A 14,921-nucleotide genomic window follows, 5' to 3' on the forward strand; every position below is an offset into this window, starting at 1 on the left:
ATTCAAATTATAAATAAGTCCCATTCCAGTACTTTCTTTGTAAGACTCATCAATATTTGTCAATAAAATCGGGGCTAGGGGGCGGCAAAACCAGCTCACTCAAACTGATGTCACCCAGGGTTGGCCCACATGCCAGATTTAAAAAAGGCACAGACTAGCCCCAAAAGTGGTCTAGAATGGCACAAAAATATTTTTCAGCTACAGGAACATTTAGTCATACTGGTCTGCAATCTGCCCATATTATGAACTATATTTATCTGCCCAGAATCTTTTTCCATCTTCACCTCCCTTGAAGAATGTCCATGAAAAGTCTCACATAACATGAAGTTTTTATCAGTCTTTTAAGTATATGGGCTTAGCTGATACCAGTCATTTTCATTTAGCCCAACCTGTAGTGGCTTCCCCATTGATGTAGGCAAAGCCGGGAAAGTGTTGCATGTGCTCATATTCAGAATTTCTGCGTGTAGTCAAGGGGGTGTATATGTCACCAGAATTCCCGTATCGTGTGGAGTGCATGGGTGGGCTCGTGTAGCAGGAGTTTGCGGCCGGGACCTCCGGCCAGCGAGGAGTCACTGGTGTGGGGTGCAGCCTCGGATTGTTGCTCATCAAACAGGGCTCCATTCTTGACGTTGGGCTGTTGAAAGGGTACTGCAATAAAAACAAAGAAAAACAAATGAAAGCATTATTTACCACATACTTACATTTAAAATATGGGCTGGTGGTGTCATAGTTCCCTGTTTAACAAAACCAAAGCCATGTGAATTAGCAGCACTCCAACAACTAGGTAACATATTGAAACTGGAAAACCAGATGACTAGTGCCTGCATTCAAACTAAAGTGTCAGGAAAAGCCTTGCAAAGTAGTCAGTGCATTTAAATATTTAATGAATTTATCAAAGAGCTAGATACTGGCAGGTATCTTTGGGAGCAGAAAAATAAATTGAATTCATCTAATATTTTTCTCACTGTTTTTACCTGGAAATTTGCTATTCAGTAAAAAATAGTCTAAAATGTCCTGACTCCTACTCCTGCTTTACTCAACTGAGTTTTGAGGGAGGAAAGCAAAATGATCTTTATTACCAGAAAGGTGCTTTCCCTTTTAAATGTTCACAAGCCATCCTGCCAGTTTCAGCAGAAAAATAGTATGGTCTGGCCTCAGAACAAGCAGCTAATTGGAGAACTTATGAAAAGAGGCAGGCAGAAGAATGTCTCTATTCCCCAGCTGTTCACAGTGACAGTTGGAAACTAGAAATTAAAGTAGTTTGACAAATGCCTCCCACTAAGGAGAAGATGTGCTGAGGACAAGACAGGCAGGAAAATAGAGAACATCTTTTGCTCTCTACAGCCACAGGCTGCCCGGCAACAGAAAGTGAACTGTGCTCATGAGTGTTTGCTCAGAACGTGTTGATCTTATTGCCTGTCTTATAGGAACAGATCAACTGTGTGCTGTGTCTAAGAAATGGCTCTTCTTGTTTTGCCATCCTGTTATCCATCTGCATAGCAGAGATGGTTAAGATTCCTGTTCCCCTTGACCAGCCATGTATCTTCAGAGCTTCTACATTTTACACCTTCACACCTTTTCTAAAAGAATTGTCATAATTTAAAATATTATGATCTTGGATTGTTTGACACTGTGGTATTTCCTTAACTAGAAAGCTGTCACCAAAGTAGGACTGTCACCTTTTCTGATGCTCATAGACTTTGAAAGCTGCATGGCAAAACTTCATATGGCTGAGGACTGTAAAACTTCTTCTCCATATTTTGGAGGGTCATGGAGAGAAGAACTGGTGTACGTTTTTGCAGGAGGGAGCTGGCAGCGACTCCCAAAGGGTCTCATTACATTACTCCAATGCTGGATGGGGCTGGGGTTATTCAGCTGCGTAAGCAGGTCCCCAAAGCAATTACAGCAATGTCCCCATGAGGAGTTTCTGCTCAGTCCCTTTAGACCGGAGCCAGGAGGGCAGTGTTGCCTTGGCAAATGTATTTGAACAGTTCACAAAACTCAGGCAGATCAAGAGCCACACACTGTCCACTCCTAATTGAAGAGGGGAAAGAGAAGATTATTTTTGAACAACATATTGTACTGGTTTTGGCTGGGGTAGAGTTAATGTTCTCCATGGTAGCCAGTACTGGGCTATGTTTTGGATTTGTGCTGAAATCAGTGTTGATAACGCAGGGATGTTTCAGCTACTGCGAGCAGTGCTCACACAGAGTCAAAGCCTTTTCTGCTTCTCACCCTGCCCTGCCAGCAAGTGGGCTGGGGGTGCACAGAAAGCTAGGAAGGGGGACAGCTGAGACAGCTGACCCCAACTGTCCACAAGGGTATCCCATACCATATGACATTATGCTCAGCATTTAAAGCTGGGCGAAGAAGAAGGAATGGGGGGTACATTTGGAGTGATGGCATTTGTGTCCTCAAGTAATAATTACATGTGATGGAGCTCAGCTTTCCTGGGTATGGCTGAACACCTGCCTGCCCATGGGAAGTAGTGAATGAATTCCTTCTTTTGATTTGCTGATGTGTACAGCTTTTGCTTTACCTATTAAACTGTGTTTATCTCAACCTGTGAGTTTTTTCACTTTCACTCTTCTGATTCCCTCCTCCATCCCACCACAGGAGGAGTGAGCGAGCAGCTGTGTGGGGTTTAGTTGCCAGCTGGGGTTAAACCATGACAATACTGTACTTGTTGATATAGTATATTCCACCCTGTCCTGGGGAGACAGGACAGTTAGAAAATGAGAGGGAAGACATCAGTGCTGTACGATGCATTATTTAGCATATACTTCTCATCTACCACAGAGACTGGATTTACATGTGCAATCAGCTGCTGAAACAGGCTGGTAAATGGCAGCACCACACTGGAACATCAACACTTCACCTGGTATTGCTAATATGACCATCAGAATAAGCTGTATTGGTGACAGTGGCAACAAGTCCATATAATACCAACTAAATTTCCAACTTTACTTCCAAGCCAGGGAAAGACGTTTAGGCACTGACCAGAGAAAGCCTTATATTCCTTTGCAGAAGAATCAAGTTTTCAGACTTGTTGACTTTCCAGAGGCTTTTGCTGAAGATAAGAGCTTCCAGTGCCCAACAGAAATTAAAGTCAAGATTTGAAGTTTTAAATGAGGTTATCTGAATTTAGGATCATGGTTCTCTTCTTTAACTCAGTTAAGGACACAGCACTCTGTCAAAGCACATCCAACCTGAGTATTCTAAGTAAATATAAGAGGTTCCAGAAAAGGTTGAACAATTTTCATATTTTTAATGTTTGAGAGACTAGTTAATAAATTTAAGATGATGCTTTCCTAGTCTACACTGGCAACACACAAAAGTTATTTTTGTGGGGTGCCTGCTGACTGCCTTTGCCTGAGACTCTTCATGAACAAAGCTCTTGTCATAATGAATACAGAGGAAACAAGTTGTCTTGTGATTTGCTATAGATTCAGTGTTGAATTCATTTCACTTAACTTTAGTTATCAAAAAGCCAGGCATCTAATAAAAGTGAGTAATCTCTGCTCTGTCTACAGCCACCAGAAGAATTTATCAAACCTCAAGATAAATATTTAAGGCAGAAGATGAGCAGTCCTCAGAAGATGTCTCTTTTCTTCCTCTTGCTACATGATATAATCCATTAGTGAGGTTGGCCTGAGTTAAATAAAAATCCCTTTTCCATAGCTGTCAAATCCATAAGTTGTTTTTCCTGTCTGATCCCAAATGTCCCACTAATGACTGCATACAAAATGCTTTGAAATGGTCAGAGTCAGGACCAGGCTGGATCATCCAAAAAAACCCCACATCACAAAACTAATACATTTTTAAGTTTATGTTTTCTACACGTCACCTGTGCACCTGGAAGATGTGGGCTAAGATAGAAACATTCCTCTTTGTCTTCAATAGTGTTTTACTTGATACCAATTGTCATGATATTTGCCTTTATTAACTATTGATCTATACCTAAAGCCACTGTAGATTCCTGTATTAAAGAATATACTTACAACAAGGTTAGTCTAGACTCTTGCCATAATACACCAATGATGATCTCTTGTCTTCTTCCCAATGTGATATCTGATCTACTTTGTTGTTAACTGCAACACAATCCCTTGCCACTCTGACTCAGTGCAGTTTTCCTTTGAGGCTTGGAAAATGAGGTTGTGAATTATAGCACGGGAATGACTTGCTTTCACATTCCTTATGAACGTCAAGAGAAAACCCCAGCTTAGAATCATAGAATCATTTCGGTTGGAAAAGACACTCAAGATGATCAAGTCCAACGATAACCTAGGTCTAGCACTAAACCATTTTCCTAAGAACTTCATCTATGCGCCTTTTAAACACCTCCAGGGACAGTGATTCTGCCACTTCCCTGGGCAGCCCATTCCACTGCTTCTCAACCCTCTCCGTGAAGAATTTTTTCCTAGTATCCAACCTGAACCTCCCCTGGCACAACTTGAGGCCATTTCCCCTTGTCCTATCACTTGCTACTTGAGAGAAGAGACCAACACCCTCCATGCTACAACCTCCTTTCAGGCAGTTATAGACAGCGATAAGGTCTCCCCTCAGCCTCCTTTTCCCCAGGCTAAACAGCCCCAGTTCCCTCAGCCGCTCCTCATAAACCTGGGATTATTTGCTACTTGATAATTTGTAGACTGCAAAACTATCACCCACGAGCAAGAGGAACAAAATGAACTCTAGGAATATTGTGGTGGTTCTCCTGGTTGTGCACGGCATTAGGTGGGGAAGGCACATAATGTTGTTTAGGTAGTTTAGATCCACAAAACCTGTGCTGTTACGGGAATGAAACCTTGGCTCCCAGAATGAACTTCAAGATGCACTGAAAAAGAGAGATAATCCTCCTCCTATCTGCTGTCAAGAGGCCATGCTAGGCTTGCTAAGAAGGCAGAGCTAATGGCTGCGCATGAGGGGAGAGGGTACAGTGTGCTGCTTTTCCTTTTCATCAAGTGCACCCGATGCAGCTGCGTTTATGAATGTGTCATGAATGTAGAAAGAATAATTGCTTGAAAATAACATGGACTCTAAATATCCAGTATTTTACAATAAATTCTGTTATGACTGAATGCAAGACGGAAAGTTTTGTAATGGTAGGTCAGCTAATCGCAAATGAGTCAGTGACTTCTTTTTCCCTAGAGTGAAGAGACTATTGAAAGACAATATTTTTAAAGTACTCATTGGCCCCTGCCTGACTATTAACTCACCCGATGAAGCATCTATTCAGCCTTGTTGGAGTGTCCAAAGCGGAGCCATCTGGGCGGATGCCTGCCCATGCTGCCTGAATCACCTTTCACACTCTACATCCGGTTTAATGAAGAGTGCTTAAGCACGCTGGACTCAAAACACTGGGGCCTAGTGATCTTTGCCAGATATAAAAGCGACGTTTGTTGGAGGGCTCTTGACAGGAAATTACCATTTTCTGGGTTAACTCACACTTGCTGTTACTGCTGCCATTAGACCTAGACAAGAAGCCCTTTAAGGCTGGGAGACTTTGAGCAGATTATTGTTAGGGCCTTGCCCAAAAATGTAAAATTAATTCAATTTTTTTTAGTATTATTTTAGAAAATACATTAAATACGTCCTTCCATGAAGGGAAGACTGAGTTCCTGTAGTGTGAGGATGGAGAATAACCTCTTTTTTCTTATCCTCAACTCACTGGGTGATTATGCATGGAGGCAAAAGGTGTCTCTGTCAAAATATTTTCCTTATGAATGTGGCTCTGACTTTACATTGCCATAGCTCACACTTTTGCAGAATGCTATAAGTTAATGTTGTACGTTAACCACTACTTTAGGACATGCAAATAACTCATACCAGAAATAATAGCAATTGTGAAGAACTGGCTATAAATTAACTTCACAAAAATGTGCTTAAAAATCTCAAAAAATTACATAGTCAAAACTATTGGTTGATTGCATCTTACAACCCTTAATTTGATCCTTTTCTCCACAAACTGAAACTTATTGAATATTAATCTGTCAGACGGTTTGAATGAAACTTTCAAGCTAATCTAGGTAATTTTGGTACTTTTGGGAGTAACATTTGAAGCCTTATGAAAATGCTATTCATAATTATTTAAAAAGAAGTCAAGACATCTGTTTCCCTTTGCATTCAATACATAATTACTTCAGTTACATTCTAACAATCTCAATTTCATTCTGAAGCCATACAGTTAGGAGCAATGATTCTCGATGCATGGGTGGTATTTGGACAGTATTTTTTTATTTCTGCCATTACTAGGTGTTTGATGACAGAGTGGTTGTCAGGAAGGGTATATTGGTATATTATCTTTACAGCATTGGTATAGTCATGAGTTTATACTGTATATGTGCTGGAGGGACAAGAACTTCTCCCCTATTTTTTTTTGGGAAGGAGATGGGCCAGAACAATGTGAATGGACACTAAAGCATAGGCTGTGTCTGGGAAAGGTTTTCTTCATCTCTCTCATTGTAACAAGAAACAGTTACTGCTTTCTTCCAGTACCGCCTCCATGTAAACCCTGCTGTAGAGGCACATGAAGGGAAGTGAAGACACGGTTGGGTAGAATTGTGCATGCAACATTGCACAGAGAAACCAAGTGGTATTGCAACTCTGGGAAGCCATGAGACCACTGCAGTCCTCAGGGCAATTTAAGAGAGTCAAAGTACAAACACTGCTTAAAGCTGCTCTAACTGTGGCCCCAATACTGTGCTCTGTGCCTCTGAGAGGTGCAGACCCAACCTACTGAGTAATAGCATATTGTACTACCATGACATTTTCCAGACTGACTTTTTCTGGTCAGACCATGGAAGTAAACTCTACTGATCATAAACCCAATCTGCTAACAACAAAACAGTTGCACAAGCACTTGCTGATATGTGTGCTCCCCACAGTCCCAGAAGTTGATTAGTGCCTCTTGAGAAGAGGACCCCAGTTCAGGAGCAGCTGAGCCTGGCAATGCTCCTGAGTGCAACAGGAGACAGGTTAAAAGCAGCAGAAAAAAAAAAAAAAGCTTGTCTTTAGGGTGGGAACTGCATCTCAAGGAACAAAAAGGTGAAGACTGCCATGCCACTTCTGTGGCTCTCTGTTAAGTACCTCCATCCGAGATGCACCATTTGCAGGTGGTTGCTCCATTTTGGAAATGCAAAGGAAGAAAAGGTAAAATAAGGCTGTGTGGAGCGTGAGGTCTAGGAGGGCTTCCCAGATCTAAGTGGCTGACCCGGCAGATTCTTAACTGAGTCCCTCCTACCTACTGTGAGTTCAGGTTTGCATGGAAAGGCTGGAGGGGAGCTGCGGCTCCAGCAGGTTCCCTGCTCCGCACACTGAGAGAACAGAACGTTCTCACACTCCTGAGACTACCCCTGCCCTGCAGAGCAGATACAGTCCTCAGATAAATCCTGTGTATAGAGCATCTGTCGCAAGAGAAACTAAACGGATGATACTTCTTAAGTCTGGAGAAGAGATGACAGGAAAGAGGTGAGAGGAATGATGCAGACCTGTAATGTTTTGACTGGCGAGAATAGATAAATAGGGAATGAATATTCCCCATTCTTCATTACCCAAAAAACATAGGGCACCCAATGCAATTATGGGACTTAAAACAGACTTAAAATTAACATGAGAATATGTTTCATGCAATCAGTCCCTAAGCCTGTAAGTACAAAAAAGCTAAAAGAACTAAAAAGCTGGAGGGTGGAGTAACGGAGAGTAGTTGGCTCCAAATACAACAGTCCAGCTGGTGCTTCTTACTCAGGATGTCCCTAGGTCAGCTCTTGACAAAGACAGTGTGGTTATGCTGGTGAAAGGACCACTCTCTACTTGCCCTATTTCTAAGACATTTCCTCCACACATTCCTTTCTGGCCTTTGCTGGAGATAGAACCTGGATAAATGGACTTACAGGATGATTCACTACAGCCATGCATTAAGAGTACTTACACATGTTATCAGATACATTAAAATATACAAATATATACTGCTGCACATTTCCCTAATGAGTCTTCCTACTACAACTGTTATTCTTGTGATCTACAAATTAAAATGACTGCAGCATGAATTACTTTGTGTTTAAGGAAGATGTAGAATTATATGAATTGAAATATTTATGGATAGATGGAAACAGGATCAAGGCCTGTCCAACCAGGGTGAAACTAGCTGTGATCAAAAGCCAGTCAAGTGTACATTGTGGAGGTGGATTAGGTGGTGAAATGGTGAAGGGGTTACCCTTGAAGGGGGTATCTTTCTGCTAATCTCAACATAGGCTGATAAGAACACTGAGAAGCTTTTGGACAGAGTTTTGCCTGTTTTCTACCCTGGTATCTGGTACCTAAAACTGCAGAGACAGAGAATGGACAAAACATAGTGTCCGTATAAATGTATTTATGCACATGCATTACAGAGTCCTTTGCTATATGATGATGGCGTAGCACCATAGGATTGTATGCACTTCTGCACCATAGCTCAGAGAATTAGGTAGTAACAAATCAATCTGCAGATCGTTTTTCTTTATTTGTGTGCCAGGCTCCTGGCCAGGAAGCCAAGTCAAGGAATGAGCAATCAGGCCTGGAGTTACAAGGAAGCAACTGTTCTGAGAACTATTCACAGATGCTGATGAAAGAAAAAAAGAATCGGATTAAGACCAAGGTTTGAACAGACTGTCCCTGTCAACAAAAAGGCTCTTAGCCATCAGTGGGAGTTACTCAGCCTATATTGCCAGAAGGAACCAGTTTCAGACTTATGCTTTAGTAGCTGCAGATATTACTTCAGCAGATTTACAAGCCACCTCCTCCGTTTTTTGTTGGTTTGGCTTCTTGTCCATCTGAGAACCACTGATCTTTATGAAATGATGAGCTACTTATCAAAATTTTTTTTAGCCTGAAGTCACAAGACACTTACCACATTCCTCTCTGAGCCAAGGTAAGCTCCAAGACTGCATCGGAGATGGGAAATAACTTAAAGGGCTCTCACCAGTCTGTACAGGGCAGGGTGTGAATGAGCATGCAGCTGTGACACGTGGTCCTTCAGTGTTATCAGCCTTAGCAACGACCACTGTCTCATTTCCTCTAACACCAGTGGATTCAAATAATCCAGAAACTTCTCACTAACATGAGCTTGCCACTGGTTGGGTGAGATGGGCTTGGCTTTGGACCTGCACTTGTGGTTTTCAAGAGTTGCACATAGTACAATACTATAGCTACGTAACTTCTTTCCCAGCACAGCCCCACTGTAAGGATTCCAGTGACAAAACCACAGTAGACATCCTAAAATTAGTGCAGTGCAGCCGTCAGTGTATTGTTGGGTTGGGATTAACACGCTACATGTTGGCAAATACAACTTAAAGCAGGGGTGTCAAATTTAGGGCAGTCATAAAATTACATTCGACCTTTTGAAGGCAACTGTGAGGCTGATGTGGCCCCTGGTCAAAATGAGTTTGACACCCCTGACTTGAAGGGTCATTCCCTTCCCTTCTCCTTTCTCAGCTGTGCAGTTCCCCACTTCCATCAAATAAAAGTTATTCCCTCCATCCCCTTTGCTCCAGTTTCAATTTTTGTTGACGGTCTGTAAATCATATCTGTAAAAGGATCCATGTTAAAATTCTACTAAACCAACAAAAAATCAAGCTCAACTCTCTGTTTATCTTTAGGGACATTTCCCTGGGATGGAAAATAGCCTCAAAATAATGGACCTGAAAAAACCTGGAGTATGCTGCTCTCTTCCACGGAAAGAGGTTGGATATGGTATTCTTCAAGACTAAAATAGCAATTTATAGCTGCTGCCTGAAACCCACCTTGATTACACATCATGTGTTTTGGCTCAGACCCCTGTCTAGGACAAGGTCTCTCTCTGAATTCGTATTTGTAGAGTATAACTTACCAGCCACACAGATTTCTTTTTCTTAGGCATTAATCCCTAGACACTGTGCTAAAGACCATGATAGAATATTAGCTAAAGTTGAGCCACAGTTCTATATTTGGACTGAGTGTGGATTATAACAAAGAGTTCTTTTGAAGAGTTATGGTCAATGCCTCTTCTTCTCAACTGATTATATTACCACTTTGCATCTCCTCCAGTTTCAGCATAGTGTCAGCTGATTATATATTTGTTGCAAATTTGGCTTCCTGTACTTGGATTTTGCAATGTTGGGAGTCCTACTGATACTCCTTGCACCAAGTTCCCCCCAAAAAGTCACTTCGAAAAAGAGTAGTTCCCTAACATCTTATTAGGGACATCTTAAGAAATTTTTGTTAAAAGTATCTAAGAAAGGACTTATCATAAGGGCAGGCATTTTACAGAAACTCAGCTTTAAAAAGAATGTCAGCAAATTCCATATTAAACCAGATTTCAATATTAAACAAGACTTTTAGTTTACTTTTGAAAGTACGGTTTCAATTTGTAACTGAATGGGTGCATTGGTAGGGTTTTGTTAGCTGTGTCCTGCTGTGAGATTCCATCTCAGTTTACAAGATCATGAGAAAGAACATGCTAAATACAAGTTTAAATAATTTTGCTCTCAAGTGTGATCATTAAACTGTTGCTGTCCTTCATGTATGCTCAGGACAGTTCAAGGGTTAGCAAGAAATGATCTACCATCTGCACTTGTAGAGACAGCCTACTACAGAATGAAAAATATTTGCATGATTTTAATGTAAGTTACTATTTCCATATAACATGTTAACCAGGACATGAATAAACTAAAAATGTGTTTATCCTGATTTGCTTTATTTATTTCTTGCTTAACTTGTGTTATGTTAGTGTGATAGGCGGTTGTCAAAGGGTAGAAAGAAACTCCTGTGTGGGTGATAATATTTCTAATCATTAAAAGCCTAATTCCCTGTTTTACACACAGATTCATGGCCTTACAGACTTTGTCAGAACCAGAACTCATATGAGTTTTCTGCATTAAAGGGTAAGAGAGATTGAAGAAAATTGGCAAGTCAATTTTAAGTCAAAAAGTGATGCATTCTAGCAAAAATCTTGAGGTAACAGGATAAGGCCTGTATTGAAAGACCAATGTATAGAAACCTATATTAAGTACAGAACACTGTACTTAAACATTCACTCACTGTTCCCATTGAAGTTGTAACAGCCCTCAACCAAATCCTGACACCAGCTGCTACACAAATAGGTGAGAAGTTGTAGACTTGTACTTTTCATAAGCTAGGGAGCTGTTGTTGAGCTGGTCCAAATGTGTATACTGCGTTTATACAGGACAATATTCCCAGCACATCTCAAAAACCTATAAGGAGATCATTACCCTCATTCTTACAGCTAGGGAAAATGAGGCATAAAAAAGAGAAATTACTACTCTGAGATCCCTAGGCATACTGATGCTGAAGACCAGAATGAAATGTAGGATTTATGTGTTCTAGTCCAAAGCACTATCAAAATCACATCTTTGCATCTGGTATGAAACTGTTCAGTCCAGTTAAGCAAGGTGGTCCTACTATGCCTGTATAAATTTCCAGCAGATAAAGTATAAGAGCTGTCATATGAGTGGAATACCCCAGTGCCATCACCTCCCTCCTGCCTGTACCTGCATACTGCAAATCTTCCAGCAGAGCGCCCAGAGAGGAGCTTCCTACACTGGGGAAGCACCAGCTGCATGAGGTACTGAAGCCCTCCCGCAGTGGCGCGACTTTTGAACTGTTGCCAAATATCGTCTTCACACTTAATCTGTGCTGGTTCCTACTGGCTCAGTTTTGTGAAGTGAAATAGCCCTGAAATAGTTACTGACATGATTTCTCAGCATTATGGTAAGAGACATAGGGATTCAACAGAACCTCTTTGCAGTGGCATCCTGAAGTTATTCAAACTATATGCAGAACACATAGTTTTGGCAAATTCCTAAACATACATATTCTCAAAAGCAGAGGCCACAGAAGAATTCACTATGGCATCTGCATCTTCTTTCAACTATATGAAAACATTTCTATTTCTTGTTAGGAATTTCTTCCTGTTCCCAACACCTGAGACACATGCAACTAGTTATATTCTTTTTTTTTTAGCCTCTCCTTAACACAGAAATACTTTCTATCACCCTGACTTCTGGATTCTAGAGTGAGTACTCAAAATTCACAATCTAACACTATTCTGATAAAATAATCTCCACCAAAATGAAAAGATATCTAGATAATATTAGAAGAGAAAAAATATAGGGATCATCAATGACCAGACTGATGAGAACTTTTTGATTCAGACACATAATATGCTGATAAATTTACAAGCACAACTTTACTTAAAATGTTATAGCAAGCATTACCAAGTAATAAATCCAACTTACCTGTGAAGAGCTTCTGTGGTAAGCTGAGTAGTGAAGTGGTCCAGAAATAGCAGTATCATGCGGTAAGGAAGGATACTGACTCTGCATTGGATGGGGATGCTGGTTGCTATAGCTACCGTAGTTGTAACTTCCTGTGTATCTAAAATCCATTCAAAAACACTATTCAGTATGCATAATAATTGTATTCCCATTAGTAATTCTAGAACTTGAACTAGACTTAAGGAACTATACAGGGGAGTTCAGTTATCTGTGTCCTTACACTGGGGTCAGATGTTCTTTCCTTGGGAGGGAGAGAGGTGTATTAATTTGCATCTGAAGCACACAACCAACAGCTTTAGCACAGCTGACTCAAGAGCAGAGTGGGATTTGAGGTTGGAGAACCTGCCTACTTCCTTTTTTTATCCCAACGCCTTGTCTAGGGACAGCCGGGGGTAAAGGAGGGAGCAGTTCCCTGAGCTACAAGAAACTGCAGGGTCAGAGTTTCTTGACCACCATTATTTGGGCCTTTCACTAGCAGAAGATGCATGGACACTTTCTGCAACCTCTCCATCTTTGTGTAGCCATGCTAATTCAGCACCAAAGTTTAAAGGTTCTTAAAATAATTTTACTGAAATAATAAAATTACAGAGTGGTTTGAGTTGGAAGGGACCTTAAAGATCATCTGGTTCCAAGCCCCCTGCCATGAGCAGGGGCATCTTCAACTAGATGAGGTTGCTCAGAGCCCTGTCCAACCTGGCCTTGAACTCTTCCAAGGATGGGGTATCTACCACCTCTCTGGGCAACCTGGGCTACTGTCTCACCACCCTTATGGTGAAGAATTTCTTCCCAATATCCAATCTAAATCTATCCCTTTTTGGTTTAAGCCTGTTACTCCTCATCCTATTGCTAGACTCCCTAATAAAGAGTCCCTCTCCATCTTTCCTGTAGGCCCCCTTTAAGTGCTGGAAGACTCCTATAAGGTCTCCCCAGAGCCTTGTCTTCTCCAGGCTGAACAACCCCAGCTCTCTCAGCCTGTCCCCACAGGTGAGGTGCTCCTGCCCCCTAATCATCATTATGGTTGGTCTCCTCTGGACTTGCTCCATGAAACACAAACCATGATAAAAAAAATCACACAAGCAAGGTAACCAATTCATTATATGAGAGACAATACAGTTATTTGTACAGACTTATTATTTTTCTGGAAAATTCAACATTACCCTTCCAAACAGTACCCAGTCTTCCACACTGGGAAAGCACTTCTGCAAAGTTAATGAGTATGCAATGAGACTGAGGAACTCGGTAGACTCTTTTGAACCTCTTGCATCACGTCAGCACCTGGCTATTTGCTAATCTTTCTATGTGCCCAGCCCTTCTCCACCCATTATTTTGTGATGGTTTCTTTTCAGTTGTGGATACCTGTGAGATATACACTCACTCAAATCAGCATGGCACAGAAGAAGTGTTGCTTGACGAAAAGAGCACTGAGAGACTTAGTGACCAAAGTTTTCCAAGATCAAATAATTTTACATAAAATTATACCATAACTATTTTCATTGAGAGCCTTGAGCAAATTTTGGTAATGAAGATGGGATTAGAATACTATGGTGAATATGGGGCTATTTCTCCAAATGTTGGACATTTTCTATCTGCAGTTCTAACAGTAGTCATAGAACCATTGAATCACTGAGGTTGGAAGGGACCTGTGGAGATTGTCTAGTCTAACCCTCCTGCTCAAAGCAGGGTCCACTAGAGCACAATGTCGAGGATCATGTCCAGATGGATTTTGTCCATCAGCAAGGACAGAGACTCCATAGCCCTTCTGGGTAACCTGCTCTAGTGTTTGATCATACTTAGAGTAAAACAGGTTTTTTGTTTTTTAATGTTTAAACAGAATTTCTTGTATTTCTATTTGTGCCATCATGTCCTGTCACTAAATACCACTGAGAAGAATCTGTCTCCATCGTCTTTACATCCCCCAGTAGGCATCTGTACACATTGATAAGACCCTCCCTGAGCCTCCTCTGCCTGACGCTAAACAGTTCCAGATCTCTCAGTCTCTTTGTATGACAGATGCTGCAGTCCTATAACCACAGAATCACAGAATGTTAGGGATTGGAAGGGACCTCAAAAGATCATCTAGTTCAACCCCCCTGCCGGAGCAGGAACATCTGGATGAGGCTACACAGGAATGTGTCCAGCCGGGTTTTGAATGTCTCCAGAGAAGGAGACTATAGTCATCTAAGTGGTCATTTTCTGGACTAACTCCAGTGTGCCTGTGTCTGTCTTCTACTGGGGAGAACAGAATTGGATCCAGATGTGGTGCCAGCAGTGCTGAATAGAGGAGAAGGATCACCTGTCCTGAGATATGCTATAGCAGAGTTGTTCTTTGGGCACAACTAACCTTTGGGATGGAAAATGGCCCAGGAAAATGAATCAGAGAAGAAATCTACTGAAGCCTTCTCTTTTATAAAATATTCTCCAGGCCTACGATGTTTTTAAATAGAAATAAATGATATTATACAGCTGGGATATATTATAATCATACAAGAGTAACAACAGCCAAAGAAAAATGGTACTGGCATCTTTGCAATATAGACTTTCTACATCAAGAAACAGATTTCACTGTATTTCCAAAAAAAACCCTCAAAACCGTAAGCATAAATTAATGCA

The 14,921-nt window shown here is 41.2% G+C and overlaps 1 protein-coding gene across 1 annotated transcript in view; it reads right to left on the bottom strand.

Moving 5' to 3' along the window:
- Positions 1-375: 375 nt before the first annotated feature.
- The window catches only part of RFX4 (regulatory factor X4), a gene marked incomplete at both ends in the record, with an annotated part of 92,318 nt that continues 77,772 nt past the window's right edge, over positions 376-14,921 (bottom strand). Inside the window, 2 exons of the mRNA XM_080349205.1 lie at positions 376-648; positions 12,273-12,411. Coding sequence (XP_080205331.1) covers positions 376-648; positions 12,273-12,411 — 412 coding nt within the window. The remainder of the gene's footprint in view (positions 649-12,272; positions 12,412-14,921) is intronic.

This window comes from Nesoenas mayeri (assembly GCF_963082525.1).
Source record: "Nesoenas mayeri genome assembly, chromosome: 1".
Taxonomy (NCBI): Eukaryota; Metazoa; Chordata; class Aves; order Columbiformes; family Columbidae; genus Nesoenas; species Nesoenas mayeri.